Here is a 14,550-nt window from a genome sequence, read left to right as displayed (position 1 = left end):
TTGTCGGTGTGTGTCTGGTTGTTGTGAGTCTCTCCGACCCCTACGGCGCCTCGGCCTGTGGTGTTGGTCTTTGAAACAGTTCAAACTGTTTTCAACTCTTTTCTAACTAGATTTTTTACCAGTGACAGTGGAGCCCAATGTTACTGAAAGTTAGTATTTACTTACTAGTTATTAGTTTTTTCTTTCAAAATTCACATATGACTGTTGAAAGTATTTAGTAACTTGGGAAAGTAACTTTTTTGATGTTCACACAGGCTAGTGTTTGGGTTTCCTTATGGCACAGTGCAGGATGAGACAACTGTCTCTATTCATCAGTGGAACTATAAAACATGATAGAAAGGTCTTGAAAGGTGTATTATGTGTATTTATCGGAGCCTCCAAAAGCTTCAGCAGCTGGATCTGTAGCAGCGCGTTGTTTGGTTCGGTGCTTGAGAAGATTAGAGTCACTGATCTTTGTTGAGGATACACTTTTAGACGACGGACCACCACAGTATTCTTGTCCTTCGTCTTGAGGAGGTAAAAATAACATCTGTTTTTCCCCTTGACAGTAAAGTAAACTATAGCTGTGAACTATCCACCATTGTGTGGGCTGGTAGTGTTGTGACTACACCCATGAAATCAGGTGAGCAGGGTTGGCTATTTTAACCCACAGTAATGAGTTACAGGCATATTTAAATCATGATAACTGTAATTACATTATTTAATTTACCAAACTACTTGTTACTGCAAAAGTCTGTGAAGTTTTTCCTAACTGTCATACTGACACAACACTTTTTAGTAAAACCTAGTATATCGCAGTTAAATGGTACATTCACACATTCATTATTATTATTCTGTTTTATTTTTTTGCCGCGACACAGTTCTCCTCTCCTCCAGCCCTGCGACGGCACGGTGGAGCCAGCTGTGTGAGGGAAAGTAGAGCTCTCAAAGCTGAAAAACAGGACACCAGGTGCAAAACAAAAAAAGTACAAAAGTACGGCGCACGTAGGGGAACTCTGCAAACCCTCTCCCTCTCCCAGTGGTTCAGTAACCACCAGAAAAGATTTGTGATGTAGCTGCGAAGCCTTTTGTCACTGTTTTTCACACATGTGAGGATGGACGAGATTACAATTGATCGTCACACTCGCATCCTCTTGTTTACTGTGGAAGTTGAGATGTTGACAGTGTTTGCGGAGCGGCCATAGTATTGATCCATGTGGTGTTTCTTCCTCTTCTTCTATATCCAAGGTGCTGTATCTGCTGGGGGCGATGTCATTGTCCATGGCTCTGCAGCTGGACCGTCATGGTCTGTGGAACCTGCTGGGACCCAGCCTGTTCGCTCTGGGCATCATGGCCGTGGCGTGGGTAAGGGGCTGGGCGACTCATATACTAGTTACAGCTGCACAGTCGAGCAGCAGTCTTACAAATGCAGACTGGTTTGTTTCAAAAATTAAGAAAAAAAAGAAGAGAAAGAAAGAGAAGTTCATTTTTCTTTTAGGGGGGGAACTCACTTGTTTGTTAAGAGCTTATTATGGCAAAACTATTTAAATACAGTAGGATAGATAGATAGATAGATAGATAGACAGACAGACAGACAGACAGACAGACAAGAAATGATAGATAGATAGATAGATAGATAGATAGATAGATAGATAGATAGATAGATAGATAGATAGATAGATAGATAGATAGATAGATAGATAGATAGATAGATAGATAGATAGATAGATGGATAGATAGATTTATTACAGACTCTAGGTCCAGTTAAGAACAAATACAGTACAAGGAAACAAAACAAACAGTAATAATTAATGATAATACAATTTCCCTATGGTTCTTGTACTGTACAACAAAATTATAACATTTTTGACTCTTAATCCAAGTTTGTTCCACACATTTCTACAGCGGCTCAACATGGGATTTTTTTTTTTCTAATAGATTTAATATAATTGTTGCTTGTTCAAACATGCAGATGAAACATGTCACTGCACTGTCCCTTCTATTGTTCCTCACGCCAGCAAGTAGTAAAGGGACTTAATCCGTCATTTAAGCGAACACATGTGCATGTGCTAAAAACTGAGTGTTTTTTTGACCAATGAAGCTATTTTACATGAGTGTCGAAGGGGGCTTAAAAAGTTTTGCAGCCTGTGGGTATTAGTCATGGGTTGTAGTTCCATTATAAGTCAGCTTGTACTTTCACTGACTCTTCTTCAAGTCATAATGTGCTCCCTGAACTGAGAAGATAAAAAATAATAGTCTTTCAGGCAAGGTTCTTGGGAAAGGAAAGGAAAGAAAAAAAAAAACGCCTTTAACACCAAACCTCTGACATGAGTTTGAAAACAAGGTTTGTGTCTTCCTTGGAGAGAGCTTTGCATCGAGCATAGTGTGGGAGTTGTAGCTCTGAGAGTTATCTTTCCGTGAGCCGGAGGATCCTACAGAAACTATGGTACTGTAGATGAAGTACGGTTTAAACCCTCCAGCTTTAGCACCGGAGGATGGAGGCAGTATATTTTTTACCATAGATGAGATTCTTTTTCTCTCTGAAATTAGCAACAGCGCCTTTAGAAATCATGCACGACTCGCATTTAAAATCTGAAGTATTTCACTAAAGCCACTGGCCTCCTGCACTGTTTGACTGCTTTTCTTCAGGCTCTTTGGCACATTTATAATTCAGTTATGGGTGGTTTGTTGGTATATTTTATTTGACAAATATATTAAATGCATGGTCTAGGGAGATTTTGTGCAAAATTGTCAAAATTACTGGGGGAGATGACAATTTCTGATCCTCCCGTGGTGATAAAGCACACACCGCACTACAGGTTGCCGTAGTAAGCGCCACACAGCAGCTTTTTTACCATGAAAGTGGCTTGGATCTCATGCTAATGTTGCAGTTTTTCTAGATAAACCTGGACTCAACACTTTGATTACCTGACACTTCATAATTTATCAGCTGTTCAACAGCCTATGCCGGCGTCTCTGTATTCTCTCGTCGGCGCTGCACCTCGGAGTTTGAGTGCCGCACATTTTCTACAAGAGCCCTTTCATTTCAACTTGTCATGTTTCTGCAAAGCCTGGCATTCTGAATGTTCCCAGACACAACCGAATTAGATCAGTCAAGCGAAGGGCACAGAGCGTCTGCTGCTTTGCAGGGGTGTCATGAGCAGTGAGAAGGAGGGGAGAAACTCAAATTTGTCTGTGCCAAATATCCTTAATTCTCCAAAACTAAATGAGGTCCCTGAGTTATGCATGGAAAGATAATCCTGGTCTGAAACTGTTTGTCTTAACTAGAAAAACATGCAGCTCCAAACTTGTGGAGAGGAATACACAGACACACACGTCATGTGTTTTCTTCACTTCGCTTCACATGGATCATTAGTCTTTAACTTAAATCGCATAGAGCACAATAATTCAGTCAGGGCCATTTTTAATCTAGAATACTAATTATTAGATTACTATTGTAATTATTTTTGTCATTCATGACCAACTCAAATTTCCCTTGACAAAGGACTGACTCTTTATTGTTGCGTTTTTGGGAAAAAATTAATGCAAGCAATCAGTGTTTATGAAGCGATGACAATGGAGACTGAATACAATTAGGAAGCATTCTCCAAACAGCGTTTTTAGAAGAAAAAAAAACGGCACGTCCGTCCACAAGTCTCTCTGTGGCTGCCACACTGTCAGCAATAGCGGCCACTTACAGAAAGAATGAGCTTGTTGTATGGATTAAAGGAATAAAGACATCACGTCCAGTTAGCAGCAGGCGGAACAAGAGCATAAATAACAGAATGGCTAAAGGGGTGACTGGCCGGGCGCTGATGACCAATTTAAAACATCTAGCAGCTGATTATGATCGTAGGGATGGGGTTTCTGCTGCAGCAGCAGGCACGAATACAAATTTCAGGCTTTAAAGCCAATTGAGATTTATTAAGGGCTCCATCCCTTTTGTGCCTCCAGTCAAAGTGAAGTGCCTGCTGCTCCCTCTGTGAAATCCCATTGGTTTCCGTTTTTGAATGACTGCTCCCTGTGTGATCTCCGGCTCTAATATCTTGTTTGAAAGAAAAGAAATCATAAAAAAATGGCTTTATTTTACTGGGTCCCTCAGTTTCTGGATAATTTTATAGAAAGGAATTTGATATTTAACAATTATTTCTTAGTGCAGGTCTTGAAGATGACGGTTTGAATATTAAACGATATGGAAATAGTACGACTGTCTGGATTTATTTTCAATTTCCAGCGTCAAGACAGTGTTTTAAGAGGGAATCAGGCTCCTGCATGCAGAAACTCAGAGTCAATCAGCATAACTCCCATATCTCAACAAGGAGTAATTCTGACCTGAAAGTTCAACATCATGTCAAGAGGTTTTGTCTCTTCGTCTCTCTCTTTACACAATAGCACCATTTTACAATTATTAATGAAATATTAGCAGCTGTGATTAACCTTCAGTGGTACAAATGTACAAATGTGAACTGCAGACTAGTGGAGTACACAGCAATATAGTATACGAAATGAAATGGTACAAATGTAAACGGCACCCCAAAAAGTTTACAAAAAACAAACAAAACAAAACACCATGAATATCATTAAAACGCAAAGAAAGTAAATAAATCTTTGAAAATAACCAAGTCCAGTTGCATTCGATTTAAAATTTCCCACATGTGTCACACAAGTTGTGTTTGTTTCATACAAAGACAGTATTGAAACAAACTGATACTACACACTCTTGTGTATTATTAGGACAACAATGTGCTGCAGGAAGTAGAACTGTGCTCCAGTATCCGAACGATGAGAAAAGACAATTAGCCAAAACATTAGAAAAATAGAAGTAGACCGACTGGACTTCAACCACATTGAGCTGGTTTGGGCAGAAAGTGAAATAACACAGCGACACACTGTTGCTAGTGTTAGAACAAACTTTCCCAACTACAGTATATTTCATTTTCATTGTAGAAAGAGCGGCTCAAGTGTTTTTTCAAGGATTAAAACTGTGGGTCAGTAGTTCTGCTGTAGATCTGCCACAAGTGAAACTGAATTCCTCCTCGAGTCTTTTCACATCTTTGTCCTTCTTTTCAAGGTCTTCGTCCATCGTTAATGTTGATAAATCCTGATAATGTCATGCGTCTTCAGATTTCAATTTCCTCACTTCCTGTGGCTTTGCTTTAGATTCTGTTTTACTAAACCCCCAGTGGTCGTGTACATTATAACCTCAATTTGCACAAACAAACACCTGTGTATGTTTGTTTACGTTCGGCCCTGCAGAAACATAATTCCACCTTTTACCCCGGTGGCGAACCGGTCAAATGAACGTGAATAAATGTTACTGTGGTTCTGTTTGGATGTAGATTATATTATCAGTAATTTAACAAATATGGGAATGAATTAAATAGGTATATTTACCTGATTTTCAAGCTGTTGGCATTGTGCAGTTCTGTCCTTGACACTTATCTGGAAATTAACAGTCCAAACTCAACCCAGCTCTGCTTTTTCATATTTTCCATGATGCCACTGTCATTTCCTGGCTCAAATAAATTAACACATCGTCATCAAGTGTCCCCATAGAACATGTTATCTTACCCATAATTACACAGTCTGGCAGCAACAACAGATGGATATCCACATGAAGCATGACATTATATTTTTTAACAACAGTTTTCTATTTTAACTTTGGGTGCTGTTGAGGCTGAAAACCGCTGTGTTGTGTTGTGTTGTGTGTGTGTGTGTGTGTGTGTCTTTGGCCTGTCAGACGGTGCGCACCATCCGTCGGCGGCGTTGCTACCCGCCCACCTGGAAGCGCTGGGTGTTTTTCCTCTTCCCCGGCACCATGATCGCCACCTCGGCCGTGGCGCTCTACGCCTTCGTGGAGACGGAGGAGAACTACTTCTACATCCACAGCATCTGGCACATGCTGATCGCGGGGAGCGTGGGCTTCCTGCTGCCGCCGCGCGCCAAGCCCGACGCCAAGGTGACCCCGCTGAAGCGCCGACGGGGCTGCGGCTATCAGCTGTGCGTGAACGAGCACGAGGAGCTGGGCCTGGTGGACCCCGCCATCATCTCCATCAACAGCATCTGCACCAGCTGATGAACTCCCAGCCTTTTAGACCTTAGAGACACTTCATTGCCTTCTTTTACTTGGGGAAAATCCACACACGGGAAATTAAGCCACAGAACTTGAACAAGCAATGTAAATACTTAAATGCAGATGTGACACATTGGAGTTATCTTTTTTTTTTTTCCTGTTGTTATTGTCATGGTAATTACTATCAATACAACTGTAATTATTCTTATCTATAGTTAAAGTTGTTCTGATGAATTGTGGGTGTACAGTGACACACTGTTGTTTGTGAATATGTATTTAAAGTCAAAGCTGAAACACTGCTGCTATCTGACGGTGACTGTAAAACTGCTTCTGTTGGTTATTTATTGGTGGTCTTGTAAACAGGCCAGTTATTTTACTGTAGGGGCACAGGTTGGCTGAGGGGGCGGGGCGGGGGCGGGTGGGTAGGTGGGTGGATGGGTGGATGGGTGGGCATTTATCAGGGGCACGGCTTTTCTGAAATTCTTTTGAAATATATCTTTTGCACTGAGACACAAAAATGTTATTCTGTAAATTTTTATAACAATATGAACTACAGTGGACATCATCACAAATGTAAAAAACAAAAAAAATGAGAAAAAAAACAAAAACAAATCCTAGTTGTCATGTGGAATGTTAGACTGTCTTTTTGCAATCGCAATGTATCGCTTTTACACGAATGTGCTGACGGTTCTTGACGGGAACTACTCCAAAGTCCAGCTGCCTGTCTAAAGAGAGAAGACGAAGACGAAGAAGAAGAAGGAGAAGAAAAGGGGAGGCAGGATTACTTCAGAGACCTCAAACCAAGACCTCACCTCCTCCCTGTTCCTTTTTTTTTCTGACAGGACCTGTGTGACACCACATTCATAAACAATAAATGTTTTCTTTTCTTTGCCTCAGTATCACCTCTGCTTTTCCGAGCTCTTAAATATAGCGCAACTGGTGAAGCTGGTGAAGCCTCCCCACAAAGACATCACATTGCAATTCCTGGTCCTAATGGAAGCCAGTGGTACTCAGACAGTGAGATGAGACACTGTCAACAGCAGCCTCCCAGGAATAGAGCAGGAGATAAATAATTCTCCAACAGAGCAGCAGCATGAAGGCAAGCGTCAGAGCACACTGTCGATATCTGCTCTCCTTCTCTCTCTCTCCCTCTCTCCTCTTATGTAAGGAGAGCCAGAGCTGTGAGAGTTTTATGACTCTGCTTTATTCTTTATTAGGTGTGATCCATCAGAAGCTGCTCGGTATTCATCAGTCTGCACATACACCGGGTCTTTTTATCAGATCGCTTCAGAAAAGATGAAAGAATTCATTCATTCCTTTTTTTTGCAAATGTACACACACTGTACCGTACCGGGAGCTGCAGATTGGAGCCTTGACATCAGACAAATGACAAAAAAACAAAGTAAAAAAAAAAAAAAAATCAATGCAGACCTTAAAAGAACTAGGTGACACTTTGGGGGGAAATATGTTAATTCACTTTCTTTTTAGGGAAACAGCTGGCCACAAGCTTGTGGTTTTTACACTTTGTAGTGATGACAGATGAGTGATCTTTAGAGACGCTGGTAGCCAGAGATTTATCTGTGGTCGCAGTCAGACAAGCTGTTTCCAGTCTTTTCGCTGCAGATGGGAGAAAAGCCTCATGTTTACCAAACAGACTCTAGACTGGTATCAATCTTTTCATCTAACTCTCTGGTAGAAACAGAATAAGTGTGTTTCCCATAATAATGAAGTGGTTGTACTGTAGACTATAAGTTCATTATGCAAAATCAAGAGTGGATCTGAATCTGGGGTTTTAGTTCATTCACGGCCAGAGCAGAGCAGGCAGCTGGTTTAGTGAAGTGAAAAAGCTCTGAAAAAATCCAGTGTACAATAAAACTTGATCATTAGAGCAACAGGTATAGATTAGCTGGTGGAGCAACGAGCTGCTAAAGAGCCAAATATTTCCCCTCAGGAGCTGGTAGAGACCAAACACAGAGCTAAATGCTAAATTAGACTTACACATTTGCCTGGAGGCCAGAAACAACCTCAACATACATGATAATGATCTCTGTCACAGCTGGATGTGTTCACCCTATCAATTTAAAATATGATAACAACGGTGTTATCAGTGAATTAAAAAAAAAAAAGTCTGTCATTGCAGCATCAGGATATTGATGTTCATGAAAATTTAATGATGGATTAAGCTCAAAATCTTGTAATAAAACCACCAGAGACCAGATCATTATCAGTGATTCAAACACTCAAACACATCCAATCTTTTTTTTTTTTTTCCTTCCAGGCTTTACAAGCAATGTGTGTATTTACAGAGTGTGATAGAGGAGTAAAAAAAAAACCCAAAACACCTAATTCCTAATTTTTATCAGCGCTGCCACTGGTGCAATTAATTATGCATCAATTCTTTTCTTGGAGAGTTTCTCTTGAGTTGTGAAAATGTGATGGAATGAGGCCATTGGAGGTATTAAAGTCCCTACACTAACCTTTATAGTCGAGCGCTCCGTCCAAAAAAGGGGAAAGAAAGGCAAAGAAAAAAACGTATATAGTCTGATTGAATAAGAGAGATGCAGGAACAATATGACTAATACCCAGCGGAGATGTTTCACTCAACTTTATTACAGTGAGGGACAATAAACAGAGCGCACAACCTATATTAAACACAATCTCCTCAGAAGGAAATAGAAATTGGTTTCTCTATTCCGAGCAGCTAATTCCAAGAAACACTGCTCTAAAAGGATCCCATTATTTTTGAAAGGGTCAAATAAAGTAGCACAGAAGCGCTCGGTAAAACCAACACAAAACTTTACGTATCTCAGGCCATTTCTCGGTCACTCCCTCCCCTGCCACTTCAATGAAAAGCCAAGTAATGGAAATTCATGTAATAAGAGACTCAGTATTCCTCGTGCACAGTGCACCCCTTGGTGGGAATAAAAGGCCTGCGACTGTTCTTAATGAGACAAATTAGACCAAAATGACAAGGTCTTAGATATTGAAATTTCAAACAGTGGAGATCCCTGTACTTCCACCACACATGAAATCAAAAGCAAGTACCTCCTTTGTATTCATGGATTCTTGGCTAACATATCTAACAAAATTATAACTCTGACACACCATAACCCTACAGCACTAGAGCAATTTCAGCTCTACCTACTGTATTTTGCATGGCTGTTTTTCTTTTTCCTTGGGTAAATCCTGCAGGCTTAGCACAGAGCTACTGAACAATTATGAGCTGCTCTGTGCTTTTGCGACTTGTTATTTTATTTGACTCTTGCCGCCCACTTGTTGCAGGTTTTCTTTGTTCTTGTTTAGATGAGACTTTAGAGGAGTTTGGAGCCAGCGGCCTTATGAGACGCTTATGTCACCATGGTGAAAGTAACACTCCTACTGTTGTAGCACGTCAAAGCAGATGTTGGCATGTTCATGTGCTAACACTGCCTAATCAGACCTCCAACCTGCAGGTATTTGATCTTGAAACGAACAATTTAAAACCTCTTAAAGCCAGTCTGTTTCAAGCTTAATTTACACACATTTCCATATGTAAATATGTAATGAGCTTAGCAAGGCCAAAATGTGTTCATGAGAAGTAGTATGAATAATAAAATCTCCTACTTTCAGATCATTTTTGTTGTTCTTTTTGTAATTTTTGATTACCACCTGTAAAAAATATCACATTTGATGATCAATATGCAGAAAAAATCTCCAAAATACTTTCACATGTTGTCAAAAACTCCTTCTAGACCTTATAGTTTATGCTTTTATAATACTTCATCAACCTCTCTAATGTGCTTCAACTCACAACTCGTAACTCTACTTTAATGAAAATCTTGTGGTTTTTGAGTTCTGGACCTTCTAACAGGTTTTGACACCAATGATGCCATGCTGCTCGGATTTGTTAATTATTAGCACAATATAAATGATTATTTGAATTCCAGAGACTCTAACTAACCTAACGAGGTACAACTTGCATTTACTCTGTCAGAAACCATTGAGAAGATTCAAAATAAGACTGGGCACCGTAAGGAGAGGACCAGAGAGATATCATCCAAAGATGAAGGCATGAATATGTGTGCCAAATGTGAAGGCAATCTATCCTATATAGTTATTAAGATATTTCAGTCATGAATCCAGATGTGCGCCTGCTGTTGGTACTCCATTTGGTGCTCCCACATGAAGTGAACTGATCAAATCAGTTCCTTAAGATTGTGTTAACTACGTGTGGCCTGACTTCACTATACTGTAGCTACAAGCTTGAAATGTTTTCTAAATGTTGACTTAAAAGAATTGGTGACTCTGAATTGACCATAGGTGTGGAAATTAGTGGTTGTTTGTCTTCATGTGTCAGCGCTGTGATAGACCTGTGACCTGTCCAGGGTGTGACCCGCCCTCGTCCACTGTCAGCAAGGATTAGCTCCAGCCTCTGTTAAAAAAAAAAAAAACTGTCAGAGCCAAGTTGCCATGCACCTCTGAAAGCAACAGCATGTAAATTAAATACAGAAATGTTGATTTTTCCCTTTGCAAAGATTATTTTTCCTGTATCAGAGCAGTAAACCTGCAGTGATCTACATCAGACACTGAACACTTGGCACAAAGTGTGATCTTTAACACATTTACTAGATGTCACACCTGTGCAACAGCTACAACATGTCGCATATTCATGAATACAAATTCTTCCCCTTGCAGGTATGTTGGCTTTTAGTGTTCAATACGAGCTACAGTATCTTAAACAGATAACCGTGATTTGTGTGCAATCTAAAAAGAATCATACATGTATGCTGTTCCACTTTTATCTCAAAAGTTTAATACGAATTTAAAAACATCAAATCAGAAACAGACACACAAACCGCCCCACAATAAATCCTTGTATTGCTCTAAACTACAGCAGGTAGACAAAATGCTGCAAATGCCATGTGAAAAAAAGGGAGTCTGAATATAAATGAACCAAAGCAGAATTACAAAGCCGCCACACAGACAAGTCATATTCATTTGAATGCTAATTAGTGGGATGTGTTGCATCGCAAGAGTTCAGAGAATGCGAGTTTAAAAAAAATAAAAAAAATCAGCACGAGACAGCGAGCAGCCTCTCAAAGGGGAACAATAGATGCACCTCAAGTTGCAGGAACATCTGTCAGAAAAACAGAAAACGACTGAACGCTGCAGAGGGAACACACTTGAATATGTGACAACTTATTCCAAACACAGACAAACTGCCTTCGCCAACTAAACCTTCAAATCTACTCGACTGCGTTAGACTTGCAGCTTCCACCTCACCAGCAACAAAAAGGCTGCACATCATACTGTAAGCTTCCCAAAGCTGGGAATTATGGCAGAAATGCAATTTGAGCAGCATTTGCGTCCAAGGTCAGCTCACCAAGATGCATGTTCTGATCTAAGAGGCTAGAAACCCTGAAGGCTTGATTGATGCTCGGTGATGAGTCATTCTTTCAGCCTCTTTTCAACCAGAAGGGTTTAAATTTAAAGAACGGCAGAGAGTGCAATTTAACCTGCAATGTCTGTTGCCCGCCATTAAACGGTGTTGGCCGATCTGTAATGGTTTGGGCATCCATCTGGTGAGAGTCTAATGTTTGTTCTGCACGATTGCATGGCAACCAGATAATATTAGGGTCATTTTATGGGACCAGATACACTCTAGGGTGCAAACAATGTCCCATAATGATCCTAGGTTAGTTTGGATTAAGTTAATAAAGAATCAGTTACATCTTGGATGGGCCAGTTATTATAAATAATAATAAGAAATAAACAAAGACTCATTTAGTTTCTAATTTGTCATTGGATTTTGCAGGGAGAGGTCAAAGTGTGTTCAACTGTGCTCCAACAGGGTGCAAAACATTAGCTTTTCCTGCTTCTTCGTCATGTTATCTCTCACTTAAATTGAGCTTGAAGCAGTAACAAGCCTCATTTGCCTCATTAGCCAGACATTCTGCATAAAGTTGTGATTTAAATATAAATGAGAGATTAGTGAGTGGTCCATGAGGGAGATTAAAAGTTAGGAAAGAGAGCAAAAAAAGCAGTGATGAAGTTGTTACAGCTGCTGCTGCTGTGGCTCTGTCACCGAGGAGGAGGAGGCGTCGGCAAAGAAGCTCTTCTCTAACTGCAGCAGCAGCAAATAATATGGAGAGACTGAAGGGAGAGAGGAGAGACTCGCGAGTTTTATCTCAGCGACTGAACTCAGGGCTGCAGGTTAAATACTGTTCTGGGGAACGAGCCCAGCACTGAACATAACAGCTAATGGCAGAAGGAGACGGCAGAAGTCTAGAGAGTTTCAAAGCTCAAATATAATTTTGTCTGTGGGCTGATGTACATTATTACAGTGCTGTGCTTGTGGTTTGAGGAGTGGATGGGGGTGTAATGTCAATGCATTGCACACACTACGTCTCAACAGAACGCTATGTTCAAACCATTGTGTCTAGTTATCCCTGATAGCAGTCGGTTCACCGGTTTTGATCACACGCTTGTGTTGCCAATCAATATCATGTATACAGATTTCCAGTCCTGTTGTTCTTGTGGTCTCCCTGGACTCCTTGTTCGTTCTGCAACGATGACCTTCTGTTTTGTTTTTTTCCTGACTTGTATGAACATTGCGTCGTTGCCTTTTCTCATTTAGGCTGACGAGCTTGTAGTCACACTCGCAGCACGGCCAATTGGACACAGCTTTGGTCCGACAGCTGCTGGATGGTTTGTTGTGAAATGTCATACAGACACGCTGCAGCTACATTGTGTCCAGAGAATAAATCCTATTGATTTTGGTAAATCCCTGACTTTTGGCAAAGCGCTGTGAGATTGACATTTGTGATTTTTCAGGAAAATGATTAGATGGATCACCATGAAATTTAGTACAAACAGTCACAACCCCCTCAAAATGAGGTAAACTCACTCTGATGATATACAAAGTTTTTAACGTCAGGTCAATATCCTAATTCACAGACTATACCAAGACTATAGTAGCCTATTATGTTCCTACAGTCCCATCAGCCTCAGCCATGTAGCCTTTTGTATTTAGTGCTGCTAATTAATTAGCAGATGTTGTACAGTAGGTATTGTTGTATGCGGGTTAATTAAGGGGGTTATAACAAACTAGTCCATCCAACTGGTCAAGCCCATAGTCTGCACAGAATAGCCTAATAAAAAGAGCCACAAGGCCAACAAACAATATTTGGTTTTGTAATGTGGTGTTGATATAATTTAATAACCATTATTCCTGTCAGAATAAACGTGATAATCACCACATAGATTAACAACAAAATAAAATGCATTATATGGTAGTAAATTACTGAAACACCTTTTACTACTATGACGAATATGGGAATGGCAAAGTGAGATCTTAACCCCCCCAATGCCCTTGCTTACAGCATCATGTTAGTGTGGTAGGGCATAATTCATGCTAAAATGTTATCATCACAAGAGTAGCATGCTAATATTATGACAATGGGACAATGTTACCATTGTGGGTCATGACACTATTAGCATAGCAAAAGCACCATTGAGCACAGAGCTGCTAGCATGGCCCCAGACCTTTAGTATTTATGAGCAAAAACATATCTAATATTCAAAGAAACACAAAACATGTGAGTCTTGAGAAAAGATCAAAGACCTCTCAAGCATATAGCCTAGAACAGGTATTTTTTTTATTAAATAGAAGGAACAATATTTTCATGTATTGCCACTCTTATTCAGCTGATATTAATAATTCAGATATTTTCAGATAGTTTAGCAGCAAACAGAAATTATTTCTAAGACCTTCATTTGCAGAGGTTCTTTTTTTCTCTCCACATAATCCATGATTAGGTTGGCGCATGGGATTTGGAAAATAGGCTGCAAAATATCATCCTCAAATACCAAAAAGTGAAATTAGATGAATCAAACAACCATCAGAGTGTGTGTGTGTTCAGCCACTGCTTCATCACACACGCAAAAAAATAAAGCAGTGGTCTAATTACATAGCCTTTAACATACTGAATATTAAACATCCAACTTCTGTGTCCCGTGGGCTCTTTGGTCCTGAGATAAAAATAAAAATGTTATTTCAGAATTAGATTGCTGGCTACTTAAAGATCACCACATTTGAATTGGTAACATGAGTTCTTTATAAAACACTCTGAGTAGTCTGAATATTTTACATACTAATCATTTGATGTCACAAGAAATTTATGCCCAGGATGATTTTAAAGTGAATCATAAATACAGAGGTGTAGGAGGAGGCGGGGTGGGGGTGGGGGGCTGTCAGAACGAGGCAGATCTAAATAAGTAGCTTCACATCTTTGATTTGGCTGCGTCCTGCTCCTCCTCCGGATTCCTGTCAGCACATACTGGACCTAAACACATCAAGCAGACAGCCCGGCTGTCTGATGGGACGAGAAAGGTCATGCTACATTTCAGATGTTGTGTAGAGGGGGATCGGCTGAGCGTTGGAGCTGGGAGATTTAATAAAGTCTGTCGTGGGTCTGTATACACTGTGTAGCCCTCACACAGACATCTGTCATACAGGA

The 14,550-nt window shown here is 40.2% G+C and overlaps 1 protein-coding gene across 1 annotated transcript in view; it reads left to right on the top strand.

The window, feature by feature from the left end:
• Window positions 1-6,948, top strand: part of tmem8b (transmembrane protein 8B) — a 46,450-nt gene extending 39,502 nt beyond the window's left edge. Inside the window, exons 12-13 of the mRNA XM_085786022.1 lie at window positions 1,228-1,344; window positions 5,720-6,948. Of these exons, the coding sequence (XP_085642148.1) occupies window positions 1,228-1,344; window positions 5,720-6,055 (453 nt within the window). The 3' untranslated portion in view covers window positions 6,056-6,948. The remainder of the gene's footprint in view (window positions 1-1,227; window positions 1,345-5,719) is intronic.
• Window positions 6,949-14,550: the final 7,602 nt, after the last annotated feature.

Source organism: Trachurus japonicus, chromosome 9, assembly GCF_045865225.1.
Source record: "Trachurus japonicus isolate A0001 chromosome 9, Traja_1.0".
Classification (NCBI taxonomy): domain Eukaryota; kingdom Metazoa; phylum Chordata; class Actinopteri; order Carangiformes; family Carangidae; genus Trachurus; species Trachurus japonicus.
The sequence above is the reverse complement of the archived record's forward strand: the minus strand, read 5'-3'. Positions and strand labels throughout refer to the sequence as shown.